The sequence below is a fragment of the Protobothrops mucrosquamatus genome, unplaced genomic scaffold (assembly GCF_001527695.2).
Source record: "Protobothrops mucrosquamatus isolate PMUCROS unplaced genomic scaffold, P.Mucros_1.0 scaffold3252, whole genome shotgun sequence".
Lineage (NCBI taxonomy): Eukaryota > Metazoa > Chordata > Lepidosauria > Squamata > Viperidae > Protobothrops > Protobothrops mucrosquamatus.
Window position 1 is genome coordinate 41,038 of NW_015389246.1, and position 12,292 is coordinate 53,329.

Here is a 12,292-nt window from a genome sequence, read left to right on the forward strand (position 1 = left end):
TATATATATATATATATATATATATATATATATAAAAGAGAAGAAATAAATAAGGGCAGCTGGCAGAAGGCAAGGAATCCTTATTTTTATTGGATGACAGACCTTCAACAAGAAACTGAGTAACAGAAGCTACCCGGCCTTCTTTTCTGGGCTTGTCCTCAAGAATTTATTCTATTTTTTTTTAATCCCACCTTTGTTACTAATATGTGGTTCAAGGCGGTTATTGCTGATTGGTCCAAGCCAGCTTTCGTGCCTAAGGGTGGAACTAGAACTCACCGTCTCCTGGTGATTGGCTCAAAGTCACCCAAATGCCTTTCATCCGTAAGGCGGGATTAGAACTTGCCGTCTCCGGGTGATTGGCCCGAAATCATCCAGTTGACTTTCATGCCTAAGGCAGGACTAGAACTCACTGCCTCCTGGTGATTGGCCCAGTCACCCAGCCGGCTTTCATGCTTAAGGCGGGACTAGAACTCACCGTCTCCTGGTGATTGGCCCAAAGTCACCCAGCTGGCTTTCATGGCTAAGGCAGGACTAGAACTCACAACCTCCTGGTGATTGGCCGAAGGTCACGTAGCCAGGTTTCATGCCTAAGGCGGGACTAGAACTCACTGCCTCCTGGTGACTGGCCCAGAGTCACCCAGCTGGCTTTCATGGCTAAGGCAGGACTAGAACTCACAACCTCCTGGTGATTGGCCGAAGGTCACTTAGCCAGGTTTCATGCCTAAGGCGGGACTAGAACTCACTGCCTCCTGGTAATTGGCCCAGAGTCACCCAGCCGGCTTTCATGGCTAAGGCAGAACTAGAACTCACCGTCTCCTGGTGATTGGCCCAAAGTCACCCAGCTGGTTTTCATGCCTAAGGCGGGACTAGAACTCACAACCTCCTGGTGATTGGCCGAAGGTTACTTAGCCAGGTTTCATGCCTAAGGCGGGACTAGAATTCACCGTCTCCCGGTGATTGGTCCAGAGTCACCCAGCTGGCTTTCATGCTTAAGGCGGGACTAGAACGCACCGCCTCCTGGTGACTGGCCCCAAAGTCACCCAGCTGGCTTTCGTGCCTGAGTTGGGACTAGAACTCACTGCCTCCTGGTAATTGGCCCAGAGTCACCCAGCCGGCTTTCATGGCTAAGGCGGGACTAGAACGCACCGCCTCCTGGTGACTGGCCCCAAAGTCACCCAGCTGGCTTTCGTGCCTGAGTTGGGACTAGAACTCACCGTCCCCTAGTTTCTAGGCCACCATCTTAAAACACTCTTCGCTCCCAGTTCCCAGATTTTCACTTACGTGGCCGTTTTTGTTCTTCAGCTCTCCGTGACAGAGCAAAACTTTGCTGGCTTCAATCCGCGGATCCCGCTGCTTCTCATCCAGGTATTCCAGCTTATCGATATAATATTGGCACTCCGTCTCCCCTTTCTTCAAGTTGATGTCCGAGAGGACTCCTTGGATGATGGAGATCTAGGAGGGAAAAGCATCCATTGGTGAAGGTGGCTTGGCAACCGAAGTTGGGGACTGGAATAGAGAGTGTGGGGGAGAGGTAGGAAAGGAAACGCTGCTAGACTAAACACTGAACGCTGGCACGGATGACGTTACCTAGTTGGGTCATGAAATGTCCGCAAGAGAACCACCCAGTGCAGAGGGCACCCAGGACCCCACAGTCCTCCGCCTCCTCTCCTCCTTCCTTCTTCCTCCCCTTTATTCCTTCTCCTTTTCTTCCTCTTTCTCCTTCTCCACTCCTCAAACCCCCCTCCCTTCTAGCACTGATGACGTTCCCTAATTGGGTCTTGAAACGTCTGCAAGAAAACAGCCAAGCTGAGAGAACACCAAGGACCCGACAGTTCATTCTCTCTCTCTCTCTCTCTCTCTCTCTCTCTCTCTCTCTCTCTCTCTCCTTCCTTCCTTCCTCCTAGCACTGATGATGTTACCTAGTTGGGTCATGAAACGTCTGCAAGAAAACCACCAAGCTCAGAGAGCATCCAGGTCCCCACAGTCCTCCTTCTTTCTTTCTTTCTTTCTTTCTTTCTTTCTTTCTTTCTTTCTTTCTTTCTTTCTTTCTTTCTTTCTTTCTTTCTTTCTTTCTTTCTTCCTTCCTTCCTTCCTTCCTTCCTTCCTTCCTTTCCTCCTCTTCACTCCCTTCTGTCCCTGATGACGTTCCCTAGCTGGGTCAGGAGAGGCCTGCCAGAAGACCCCCCAGCTCAGAGACCCTTGGGGACCCAGAGGGGGTGTGTGTAAAGCAGAGCCCCCTTACCGCTTCTTCCAGACTCTGGACGTCCGGGTGATCGTTGGGCGTGTGCCGGAGGATCTCCTTCAAGAGGAGCGGGTACTTGACCAGGCGGCTGCGAGGGATGTCCAGGAAGCTCCAGAGGTCCAGCTTGCGGCTGAAAGGCGACTCCAGGCAGCGCTGCAGGAAGTCCTGGACCCGGGCGTCTTGCTTCTTCTGGTCCAGGAGGGCCTTGGCCGCCAACTGGTTGCTGCAGTAGGCCTTGTAGGCCTTCAGTCCGGGCAGCTGGAGGGGGAGGAGGAGGAGGAGGAGGAGGAGAACACACCAGGCTGGTTAGAGAACGAAGCTTGGCTGCGGTAGAGAGACATCCGCTCTTTCTGCAACTAACGTTGAGCAGTTGCCCACATTTAGGAGGAGGAGGAGGAAAGAGGAAGAAAGGAAGGAGAGGGGGAGGGAGAAGGAGAAGGGGTAAAAGAAGGAGTAAAAGGAGGAGGAGGAGTAAGAGGAGGAGGAGTAAAAGGAGGAGGAAGGAAAGAGGAAGAAAGGAGAGGAGGAGGGAAAAGGGGAGGAGGAAGAGAAGGGGTAAAAGGAGGAGGACGAGGAGTAAAAGGAGGAGGTGGAGTAAGAGGAGGAGTAAAAGGAATAGTAGTAGTAAAAGGAGGCGTAGTAGTAAAAGGAGGCATAGTAGTAAAAGGAGGAGGCAGAGGAGGAGTAAAAGGAAGTAAAAGGAGGAGGAGTAAACAGAGGAGGAGTAAAAGGAGCAGTAAAAGAAGTAAAAGGAGTAGTAGTAGTAAATGGAGGAGTAAAAGTAGTAAAAGGAGGAGGCAGAGGAGTAAAAGGAGAAGTAAAAGGAGGAGTAAACAGAGGAGAAGAGGAGGAGGGGTAAGAGGAGAAGTAAAAGGAAGAGGAGGAGTAAAAGGAGTAGTAGTAAAAGGAGACGGAGGAGCAAAAGGAGGAGGCAGAGGAGGAGTAAAAGGAGAAGTAAAAGGAGACAGAGGAGTAAAAGGAGAAGTAAAAGGAGAAGTAAAAGGAGGAGGCGGAGGAGGAGGAGGAGAAGGCACAAAGTCACAATTTGCAAGCCAACAGGGGCAGGGTGTGTGTGTGTGTGTCTATCAAGTTATTGTTTTTTTATTCTCTTCTACGTTTATTGCTTGTAAGCTGCCCAGAGTCGCAGAGAAGGAATGGGCGGCCCAAACAAACTACAAATGAAAGAGAAAGATCAGCGAGAACGGGGTGGACAAAAGGCTGGGGTCAGCGGGCCTTAAGCAGGGGGGGGAGTAGGGAAGGGCCCGAGGTCTCACTCACCCAGGCCACCAGGAGGGGCCCGATTCGCTCCACCGTTCCATCCGGCCGGGTCACCTCCCCCAGCTCCTCCAGGAAGGCTGCAAGGGAAAGGCAGAGATCCATCAAAGGCCCCCTTCCAGCAGGAAGGACGTTTTAAAAACGTTTAAATAAATACAGGCGATAAGTCCTCCAGGGGCAGGGTGCCTTTAAGCAAATGTGGCAGTTGCAAGAGCAAAGGTCGTAAGTGTGAATTCACTGCTCACTAGGGGTATGGGCTTTGTCAAAAACCAGACACACAGGTGTCGTAAAATACAACTGCAGGCAGTCCTCGGACTTACAATAGTTCATTTAGTGACTGTTCGAAGTTACAAAGGCACTGAAAAAGGGGGCTGGACTAGATGACCTCCAAGGTCCCCTCCAACTCATTCTATTCTATATCCCATTCCATATTTTCTATTCTATTCTATATCCCATTCCATATTTTCTATTCTATTCTATTCTATTCTATTCTATTCTATTCTATTCTATTCTATTCCCTATTTTCTATTCCCTATTTTCTATTCTATTCCCTATTTTCTATTCTATTCCCTATTTTCTATTCTATTCCCTATTTTCTATTCTATTCTATTCTATTCTATTCTATTCTATTCTATTCTATTCTATCTTATCTTATCCTGAATAATAAAAAATAAAAACTGCTGGAGAAGCCACCATTGATGGTTGGTTGCCGGGCTCACAGCCTGCCAAGCTCTTTTAGGTAGCTTTTCCTTACAGATAGCTTTATCCATGACTGATCTGACTTTTTTCTTTTTTTGATAAGAACATTCCAACGGAGCGTGAAATTATTTGTACAGTGACACACGTTCCTGGAGCTATTTGCTTTCTTAGTCACTTGGGCAGGTCTGGCCCCGAGCTGTTCAGGATGTCAAGAAATCCTGACTTGGCTCGGCAGGGCCGGTGCTTTTACCTTCGTGCAACGGGATGTAGGAATCCAGGTCTCCGAAGATGTGACTCAGCTCCTCTTCGGACATGATGGACAGCTTCAACATGGGGTCGTGGTAAGCCTGGCGATAGAGGAGGAGAGATCCAAATTCAGGCGTGTCAAGGTAATGATTTAAAAGCCAAACAGCTAATGCGGGGGGCTTCAAACTTGGCCCTTTGATGACTCGTGGACTTCAAGTCCCAGAATTCCTCAGCCAGCCACGCTGAAGACCCCTGAGCTAATGTAATGTAAGACGCATGATGTAATGTTGGGAAGGACTCAGCAGGGTCTGTGTCCCTTGAAGAGCCAGCAGGCTCTGTATCTCTTTAAGAGCCGTGTATAAAAGGGAAGACTCTGCAGATGTGTGCTCTCTCTTCCCGCTTCCCTGCTGTAACTGCCATGTGTTGAAGCCTGCTGTGTTAGCACGTGTATGCATATAGTTCCTGGTATATGATATTGTAGAATAGTGTAAGATAAACCACCATTTAACGTAAACCACGATTTACTGCGTTTCCCGCTGGGTTATCTCGGCGCAGTAAGACTGGGCATGCTCGGACAAGGCGCTTGGTGTTTACGACGATTGCAGCATCCCAGGGTGATGGGATCGCCGTTGGGGACTTCTGACAAGCAAAGTCAACTGGGGGGGGGGATGCAGGATTCGCTTAATGACCGTGTCGATTTACTTAACAACTGCAGCGGTTCGCTTAATGAATAACAGTGGCCAAAAATAAATAAATAGTAAAATTGGCCGCGAAGCACGTCATCGCTTCGCTTAGCAACGGAAAGTCTGTTCTCGATTGTGGTCGTTAATTTGAGGATTGGTTGCGCAGTCGATGGCTCTCTTGCTGCTATTGGGAAGAGGTTGCCACTGAGGAGGAGGAGGAGGAGGAGGAGGAGGAGGAGGAGGAGGAGGAGGAGGAGAAGGAAGGCTGGTAATCAACGGCTAGTGATCTCTTTGAAGAAACTTGAGTCCCTTGCAGGCTTATCAATCAAAGTCAACAAGAGCCAGGAGAGACCCACCTTTCTTGCAAGCTTCAGGTCCTCAATCAAATCCTGCTCGCCTCGAGAAAGTTCGTAGATGGCCTGCAGAGACACAAGAAAAACGGAAGGCCCGGACTGTTAAGAAACTTCTCTGCCTTTTGAAGACTTCACAGTCTACTAACTAGGTTGGGTTACTATGGGTTAAGATTGCTAACCTGCTTTCTGTCAAGAACCAAGAACCACAAATGGAGTTACTTCTGGGTAAGAGACAGAATAACAAGAGTTGGAAGGGACCTTGGAGGTCTTCTAGTCCAACCCCCAACTCAAGCAGGAGACCCCATGCCAGTGATGGCGAACCTTTTAGAGACCGAGTGCCCAAACTGCAACCCAAAACCCACTTATGCATCGTCGGGTGCCGGGTGGGCGTGGCCCATTGGGTGGGCGTGGCTGAGGTGGTAACGGCAGACTGGGTGGGACTAAAAAGTTCAATCAACCAATTTCAACTTTGCAAGATTTTTTTTCCCCCACAAGAAGTTGAAATTGACTGATTGATTGAACCTTTTTTTGTGTGTGTACACGACGGCGGAGGCCTAAAGCGAAAAGGTTTTATAAAACCCAGCTGAAGGCCTAGGACTGGGGCGAGGGCGCGTGTGCCCACAGAGAGGGCTCTGAGTGCCGCCGCTGGCACCCGTGCCATAGGTTCACCACCACTGCCCTATGCCATTTCAGACAAATGGCTGTCCAATATCTTCTTTAAAATTACCTGGAGCACCTAAAACCTCTCCTTCCTTCCTTCCCTCCGTTTTTTATCCTTCCCTGCCTCCCTCCCTTTGTTTTCCTTCCTTCCTTCCTTCCTTCCTTCCTTCCTTCCTTCCTTCCTTCCTTCCTTCCTTCCTTCCTTCCTTCCTTCCTTCCTTCCTTCCTTAGCAATAGCACTTAGACTTATGTACCGCTCTACAGTGCTTTACAGAGTCAATATATTGCCTCCTCAAACCACCTGGGTCCTCATTTTAACCAACCTCGGAAGGATGGACGGCTGAGTCAACCTTGAGCCGGTCACGATCAAACTGCCGGCAGCTGGCAGAAGTAGCCTGCAGTACTGCCTTCTAACCACTGCGCCACCAGGGCGCACCAATAAAAATGGGAGAAGCTTCAGGACCGGCTCCTGCAGGCGCCATTCCCTGAGCCGAGCTCAACCCAAGGGCCATCCCGCTGCTCCAAGCTCAGCCTCACCTCCTGGCGTTTGATTTCCTTGGTGCTGAGCGTCTCCTTCATGGTGACGTCCAACGTCTCAGACCAGAGCACGCTGTTCCGTCTTTTGGGAGGGGTGGGGGCCGTTAGCCGGCTGCACAGCTTCTGACCGCTAGCTGGGGATTTGTTGTCGCTGCGGAGGGAGAACGACTGGAGGAACAGATGGGGGGGGGGGAGAGAGAGAAACAGTCCGTTAGCAACGGTGAGCGTTAAGACATTCCGTTTATTTTATTTTTTTCAAACCCTTGCAGCCTGGGCAGTTTGGTTCCCTCCGTCTGGTAAACCGGCAAGATTCGTTTTTTTTCTTTGCCATATGTGTGTGTGTATACATCCGAACTAGACTGTGTTGTTTCTCTGGGCCACGTATCTCTGTGTTATGTGGGTATATGCATAGTTTATTTATTTATTTTTGATCATGTTTAGGCAAGGTATATTGGAGCTGGTTACCCTTTGAGAACTGCAGGCAAAGAAATCTCATTTTAATGTATGCTGATTAGTGTACATTTAAAGTGACAATAAAGTTTTCTATTCTATTCTATTCTATTCTATTCTATTCTATTCTATTCTATTCTATTCTATTCTATTCTATTCTATTCTGTAATTCTATTCCGTTCCATTCCATAATTCTATTCTGTAATTCTATTCTGTTCTATTCTGTTCCATTCCATTCCATTCTGTAATTCTATTCTATTCTGTAATTCTATTCCGTTCCATTCCATAATTCTATTCTGTAATTCTATTCTGTTCTATTCTGTTCCATTCCATTCTGTAATTCTATTCTATTTTGTAATTCTATTCTATTCTATTCTGTAATTCTATTCTATTCTGTAATTCTATTCCATTCTGTAATTCTATTCTGTAATTCTATTCTGTAATTCTATTCTGTAATTCTATTCTATTCTATTCTATTCTATTCTTTTCCTATGCTATTCTAAATGCTGGCTGAGGAATTCTGGGAGTTGAAGTCCACAAGTCTCAAAGTGGCCACGGTTGGAGACCCCTACGCTAGAGAAAGCAGGTTGAACTTCTTACACAAAAGATTCTGCCGGGGGAGCATCCCCATGGTGGACAACCAAGCTTCCACACCTACAACAATATGTCACAGGGGGCTTTCAGTCTCCACGCATGCAGGTCGACAACCCAATCCCCCCACTTCTCCCTCTGGCTTGGCCCACCGTGAAATCGGCCTGGGCTTCTGATTTGTTTACCCCTACAAAATGACAGCAACCCAAAGGGGGAAATTTCACCCTGCAGCTCTCATCTATTCCTGCAATACCCCCCCCCCCGATTTATTTTTTATTTTTTTTACTTCTGCACGGAACGGCGGCCTAAGAATCCGAAACCACCGGTCGTTAGGAAGGTGGAAATCCTCGTTTGCCCTCTGAAAAGCCCAGAACATCTTCCAGACCAGTAAGTAAAAGCAGAAGGAGGTCTCAAAACAGCCTGAAAATATTCCAGAAAACTTTCAAAAACTGGCTTTTCTTCCAGGTTTCGGTGTGTGTGTGTGTTTATGTGTGTGTCTCTAGCCAGTTATTTGTGGCTCATCGGGGTGGTTGTTGTTGTTATTATTATTATTATTGCATTGTTCTTCTATTTCAGTGGTTCTCAACCTTTTTAATGCCGCGACCCCAACCGGTCGTAGGTTGAGGACTAAACCGGTCGTAAGTCGAGGACTAAACCGGTCGTAAGTCGAGGACTACCCAACCGGTCGTAAGTCGAGGACTTTCCCTGCCCGGGAGCGCCGCGCATGCGTGGTTCCGCCCCCTGCGCCGGCCGAAGCGTAGCTGGCAAGTGGCAGAGACAGAGCAGGCCGGCCACCAGCTGGCCCAGCTCAAGGGAGGTAAGGCACCCGCCGGAAAAGGGGGAAAAAATGGCGGACAGCCTTGCTTGGCGACCCCCGTGAAATGGTCGATCGACCCCAAATGGGATCCCGACCCACAGGTTGAGAACCACTGTTCTATTTTAAGTGCAAACCACCCGGAGTCCGTTTAGAGTCGGACAGGCAGCTTTGGAGCAAAAAAAACACACCCACATCGTCAACTTTGCTTCGTTCCTCCCTCTTCAGATTCGTGCGACTTAGAAAGCTTCTTAAAAAAGGGGAACATCCTGGCACCAGAGACGGGCGCCAAAAATCCTGTCTGAGATCAGAAGCTCCTGGAACCACCTCTGCCACACACAGGTCGGGCTCGCTCGCCCACCTGAATATCGAACCGAGCTAGAAGGGACCTTGGAGGTCTTCTAGTCCAGCCCGCTGCTCAAGCACCTACCTACCTGTATGGTGTGCCCGAAGCGACGCACGGCACCATTTCGTACAGGCGAAATCAGGTTTGCCAAAGAGGTGACCCGGGCCAGTGACCGGACACGTTTATTGCTAGGCTCCTGCAAAGAGATAAAAAGGAGAGAACAAGTTGTACAACTGGTTTACTCAGGACTTAAGAGCCCTGGCTGGACAGAGTGTGCTGGGGGCAAGGGGGGGGCTGCGGCATCGAAGACCATCGGGCATTACTTCAAGGCACCCTGCCCCCCAAAGCACAGGGGCACTCCTTCAAGAGAAATTTATTTTCTTTCTTCCCTTCCCTTTCCTTCCTTCTTTTCTTTCTTCCTTCATTTTCTTTCCTTCCTCCTTCCTTTTCTCTTTCTTTCTTTCTTTTTTCTTTCTCTTTCTTCCTTCCTTCCTCCTTCCCTCCCTCCCCCCCCTCTCTACACACACACAATCAGTGAAAGGGCTTGCTTCCAGAAGTTGTGAATGGTACAACACTGGAGGTTTCTAAGAAGAGATTGGATAACCCTTTGTCTGAAATGGTACAGGGTTTTCTCCTTGAGCAAGGGGCTGGACTAGAGGACCTCCCAGCTCCCTTCCAAGTCTGTTATTCTGTTATACACACACAGAGCCACCCATTCATCTATCCATGCCTCTATCCCTATCTATCCACCTCTTTCTCTTTCCCCATCTATATACACAGAGACATCCATCCATCCATGTTTCTATCTCTTTCCATCCACCTCTCTCTCTCTCTCTCTCTCTCTCTCTCTCTCTCTCTCTCTCTCTCATTTTAAAACCAGCCATCTCCCTCTCTGCATATTTTTTAAGCAAGAACCTTAGAAGCAAGCCACAGCCAAGGTTTGGCAACATGCACGGGGCCCAGGAAGGACTAGGATGCTTTTAGGCCACACTACAGGTTTCCAACTGCTTCCTTCAGCTTTGTGAAGGGCGTTAAGTTTTCGAACTCTACCCTGCCTTTTAGGCTGATGTTGCAGGGCTGATAAAAATCCCATCACCTGCAGAACTTTCAGGTATGTAGCAAAGGGCTAAAACAAAACAGGTCGCAGGAAACGCGTGAAGGCAAGGACCGTTCGCTCGGAGGGAGAGAGGAGAAACCGCAGAAAATATCTTTTCTCTCTTGGGAAATTAAAGCCCCGCGTAGACGAAGGAGGAATGCAGGCAGTCCTCGACTTACAGCCATTCATTTAGCGACCGTTCAAAGTAACAACGGCACCGGAAAGAGAGGCTGACGACTGTTTTCCACAAACTTGCAGCACGTGATCAAAATTCAGACGCTTGGCAACGGACTCGTATTTATGACGGTCGCAGCGTCTGGGGCTCACGTGATTCCCCTTTTGCCACAACGACAAGCCAAATCCATGGGGAAGAGCCAGATTCACTGAACAAGCAGGCCACTAACTTCACAACTGCAGTGATTCGTTTAACAACTGTGGCGAGAAAGGGCGTGAAATGGGGCAAATCTCACTTAGCCATTTGGGCCTCGGCTGATACCTTTAGAGTAGAATAGAAGATCGGATAGAATATAGAGTATAATATAATAGGAGAGAATAGGGTAGGATAGAATATGGCATAGTATATAGAATAGAATAGAATAGAATAGAAAATATGGAATGGAATGGAATAGAATAGAAAATGTGGAATAGAATAGAATAGAATAGAATAGAAAATATGGAATGGAATAGAATGGAATAGAATAGAAAATGTGGAATAGAATAGAATAGAATAGAATAGAAAATATGGAATGGAATGGAATAGAATAGAAAATGTGGAATAGAATAGAATAGAATAGAAAATATGGAATGGAATGGAATAGAATAGAAAATGTGGAATAGAATAGAATAGAATAGAAAATATGGAATGGAATGGAATAGAACAGAAAATGTGGAATAGAATAGAATAGAATAGAATAGAATAGAAAATATGGAATGGAATGGAATAGAACAGAAAATGTGGAATAGAATAGAATATATAGAATAGAACAGAATAAAATAAAATAGAATAGAATGGGAAATAATAGAACAAAACAGAACAGAATAGATGGAGTGGAATAGAACAGAATAGAATGGAAATGGAGTGGAATGGAATGTAGTGGAGTGGAATGGACGTATTCTTTATTGGCCAAGTGTGATTGGACACACAAGGAATTTGTCTCTGGTGCATAAGCTCTCAGTATACATACAAAATAACAGGTGATAAATCATGATCATAATCAACATTAAAAAAATCATCATAAATTATAAGATGCAACCCTCAGCGATAGTCATAGGACACCTAATAAGCAAACAAGGTAAATCATATTAGGATACTAAATAAAGCAATTAATATAAATCGTAAGAAGTAACAAAGTTATAAGTCAAAAGAAGATAAGGAGATAGGTAACAGGAAAGACGAGGAGAAGAACAGTCACACAGCTGTACTGGATAGTTTGACAGTGTTGTGGGAATGAGTTGTTTAGCAGAGGGATGCACGGGGTGGGGTGGGGGGAACCTATCCTTGCGTCTAGTTGTTCTGCTGTGCAATGCTCTATAGCAGGGGTCTTCAAACTTGGCCCTTTGATGACTGGTGGACTTCAACTCCCAGAATTCCTCAGCCAGGCAAGCCTGGCTGAGGAATTCTGGGAGTTGAAGTCCACAAATCATCAAAGGGCCAAGTTTGGAACCCCTGCTCTATAGCGTTGTCTGGAGGGAAGACATTAGCTCTACACAACTGGAGATGGTGGTCAACCAGGGTTAAGCAACATCTGACACCCGCCTTCTGAAGCATTTGAAGTCTGGAGAAGGTTCAAAGTCTCAGTAAAAGCTTTTCCTTCTTGGTGCCCTTGAGAATGTAAGCTGCTTTTTCCTTTGATCTTGTTCCTCCTTTTGATTAGACTTCCTGGTCCAGCCCAAACTCCCTTCCCCTCCCCACTGAGATTACAAGCCTGGCTAATCTGTGGGTAACCTTCGAGATTTTGCTTGCACAGAGGTGGGAAGAGTAGGAGGCGGCATTCCCTGCCTCCCAAGATTGCTTTGAAAACAACAGCCCCGAGGTTAGACTAAGCCAGAGGTCTTCAAACTTGGCCCCTTCATGACTTGAGGACTTCATCTCCCAGAATTCCTCAGTCAGCATGAGGGAACTATGGCCCCTTCATGACTTGAGGACTTCAACTCCCAGAATTCCTCAGCCAGCATGAGGGAACTATGGCCCCTTCATGACTTGAGGACTTCAACTCCCAGAATTCCTCAGCCAGCATGGGAGAACTATGGCCCCCTCATGGCTTGTGGACTTCAACTCCCAGAATTCCTCAGCCAGCATG

General features: G+C 47.4%; 1 protein-coding gene across 1 annotated transcript in view; it reads right to left on the reverse strand.

The window, feature by feature from the left end:
- NET1 (neuroepithelial cell transforming 1) overlaps positions 1-12,292 on the reverse strand; it is a 24,625-nt gene that overhangs the window by 3,996 nt on the left and 8,337 nt on the right. Inside the window, exons 2-8 of the mRNA XM_015826721.1 lie at positions 8,985-9,092; positions 6,696-6,863; positions 5,502-5,564; positions 4,467-4,563; positions 3,521-3,597; positions 2,243-2,500; positions 1,282-1,452 (exon numbers count right to left, since the gene is read on the reverse strand). Coding sequence (XP_015682207.1) covers positions 1,282-1,452; positions 2,243-2,500; positions 3,521-3,597; positions 4,467-4,563; positions 5,502-5,564; positions 6,696-6,863; positions 8,985-9,092 — 942 coding nt within the window. The remainder of the gene's footprint in view (positions 1-1,281; positions 1,453-2,242; positions 2,501-3,520; positions 3,598-4,466; positions 4,564-5,501; positions 5,565-6,695; positions 6,864-8,984; positions 9,093-12,292) is intronic.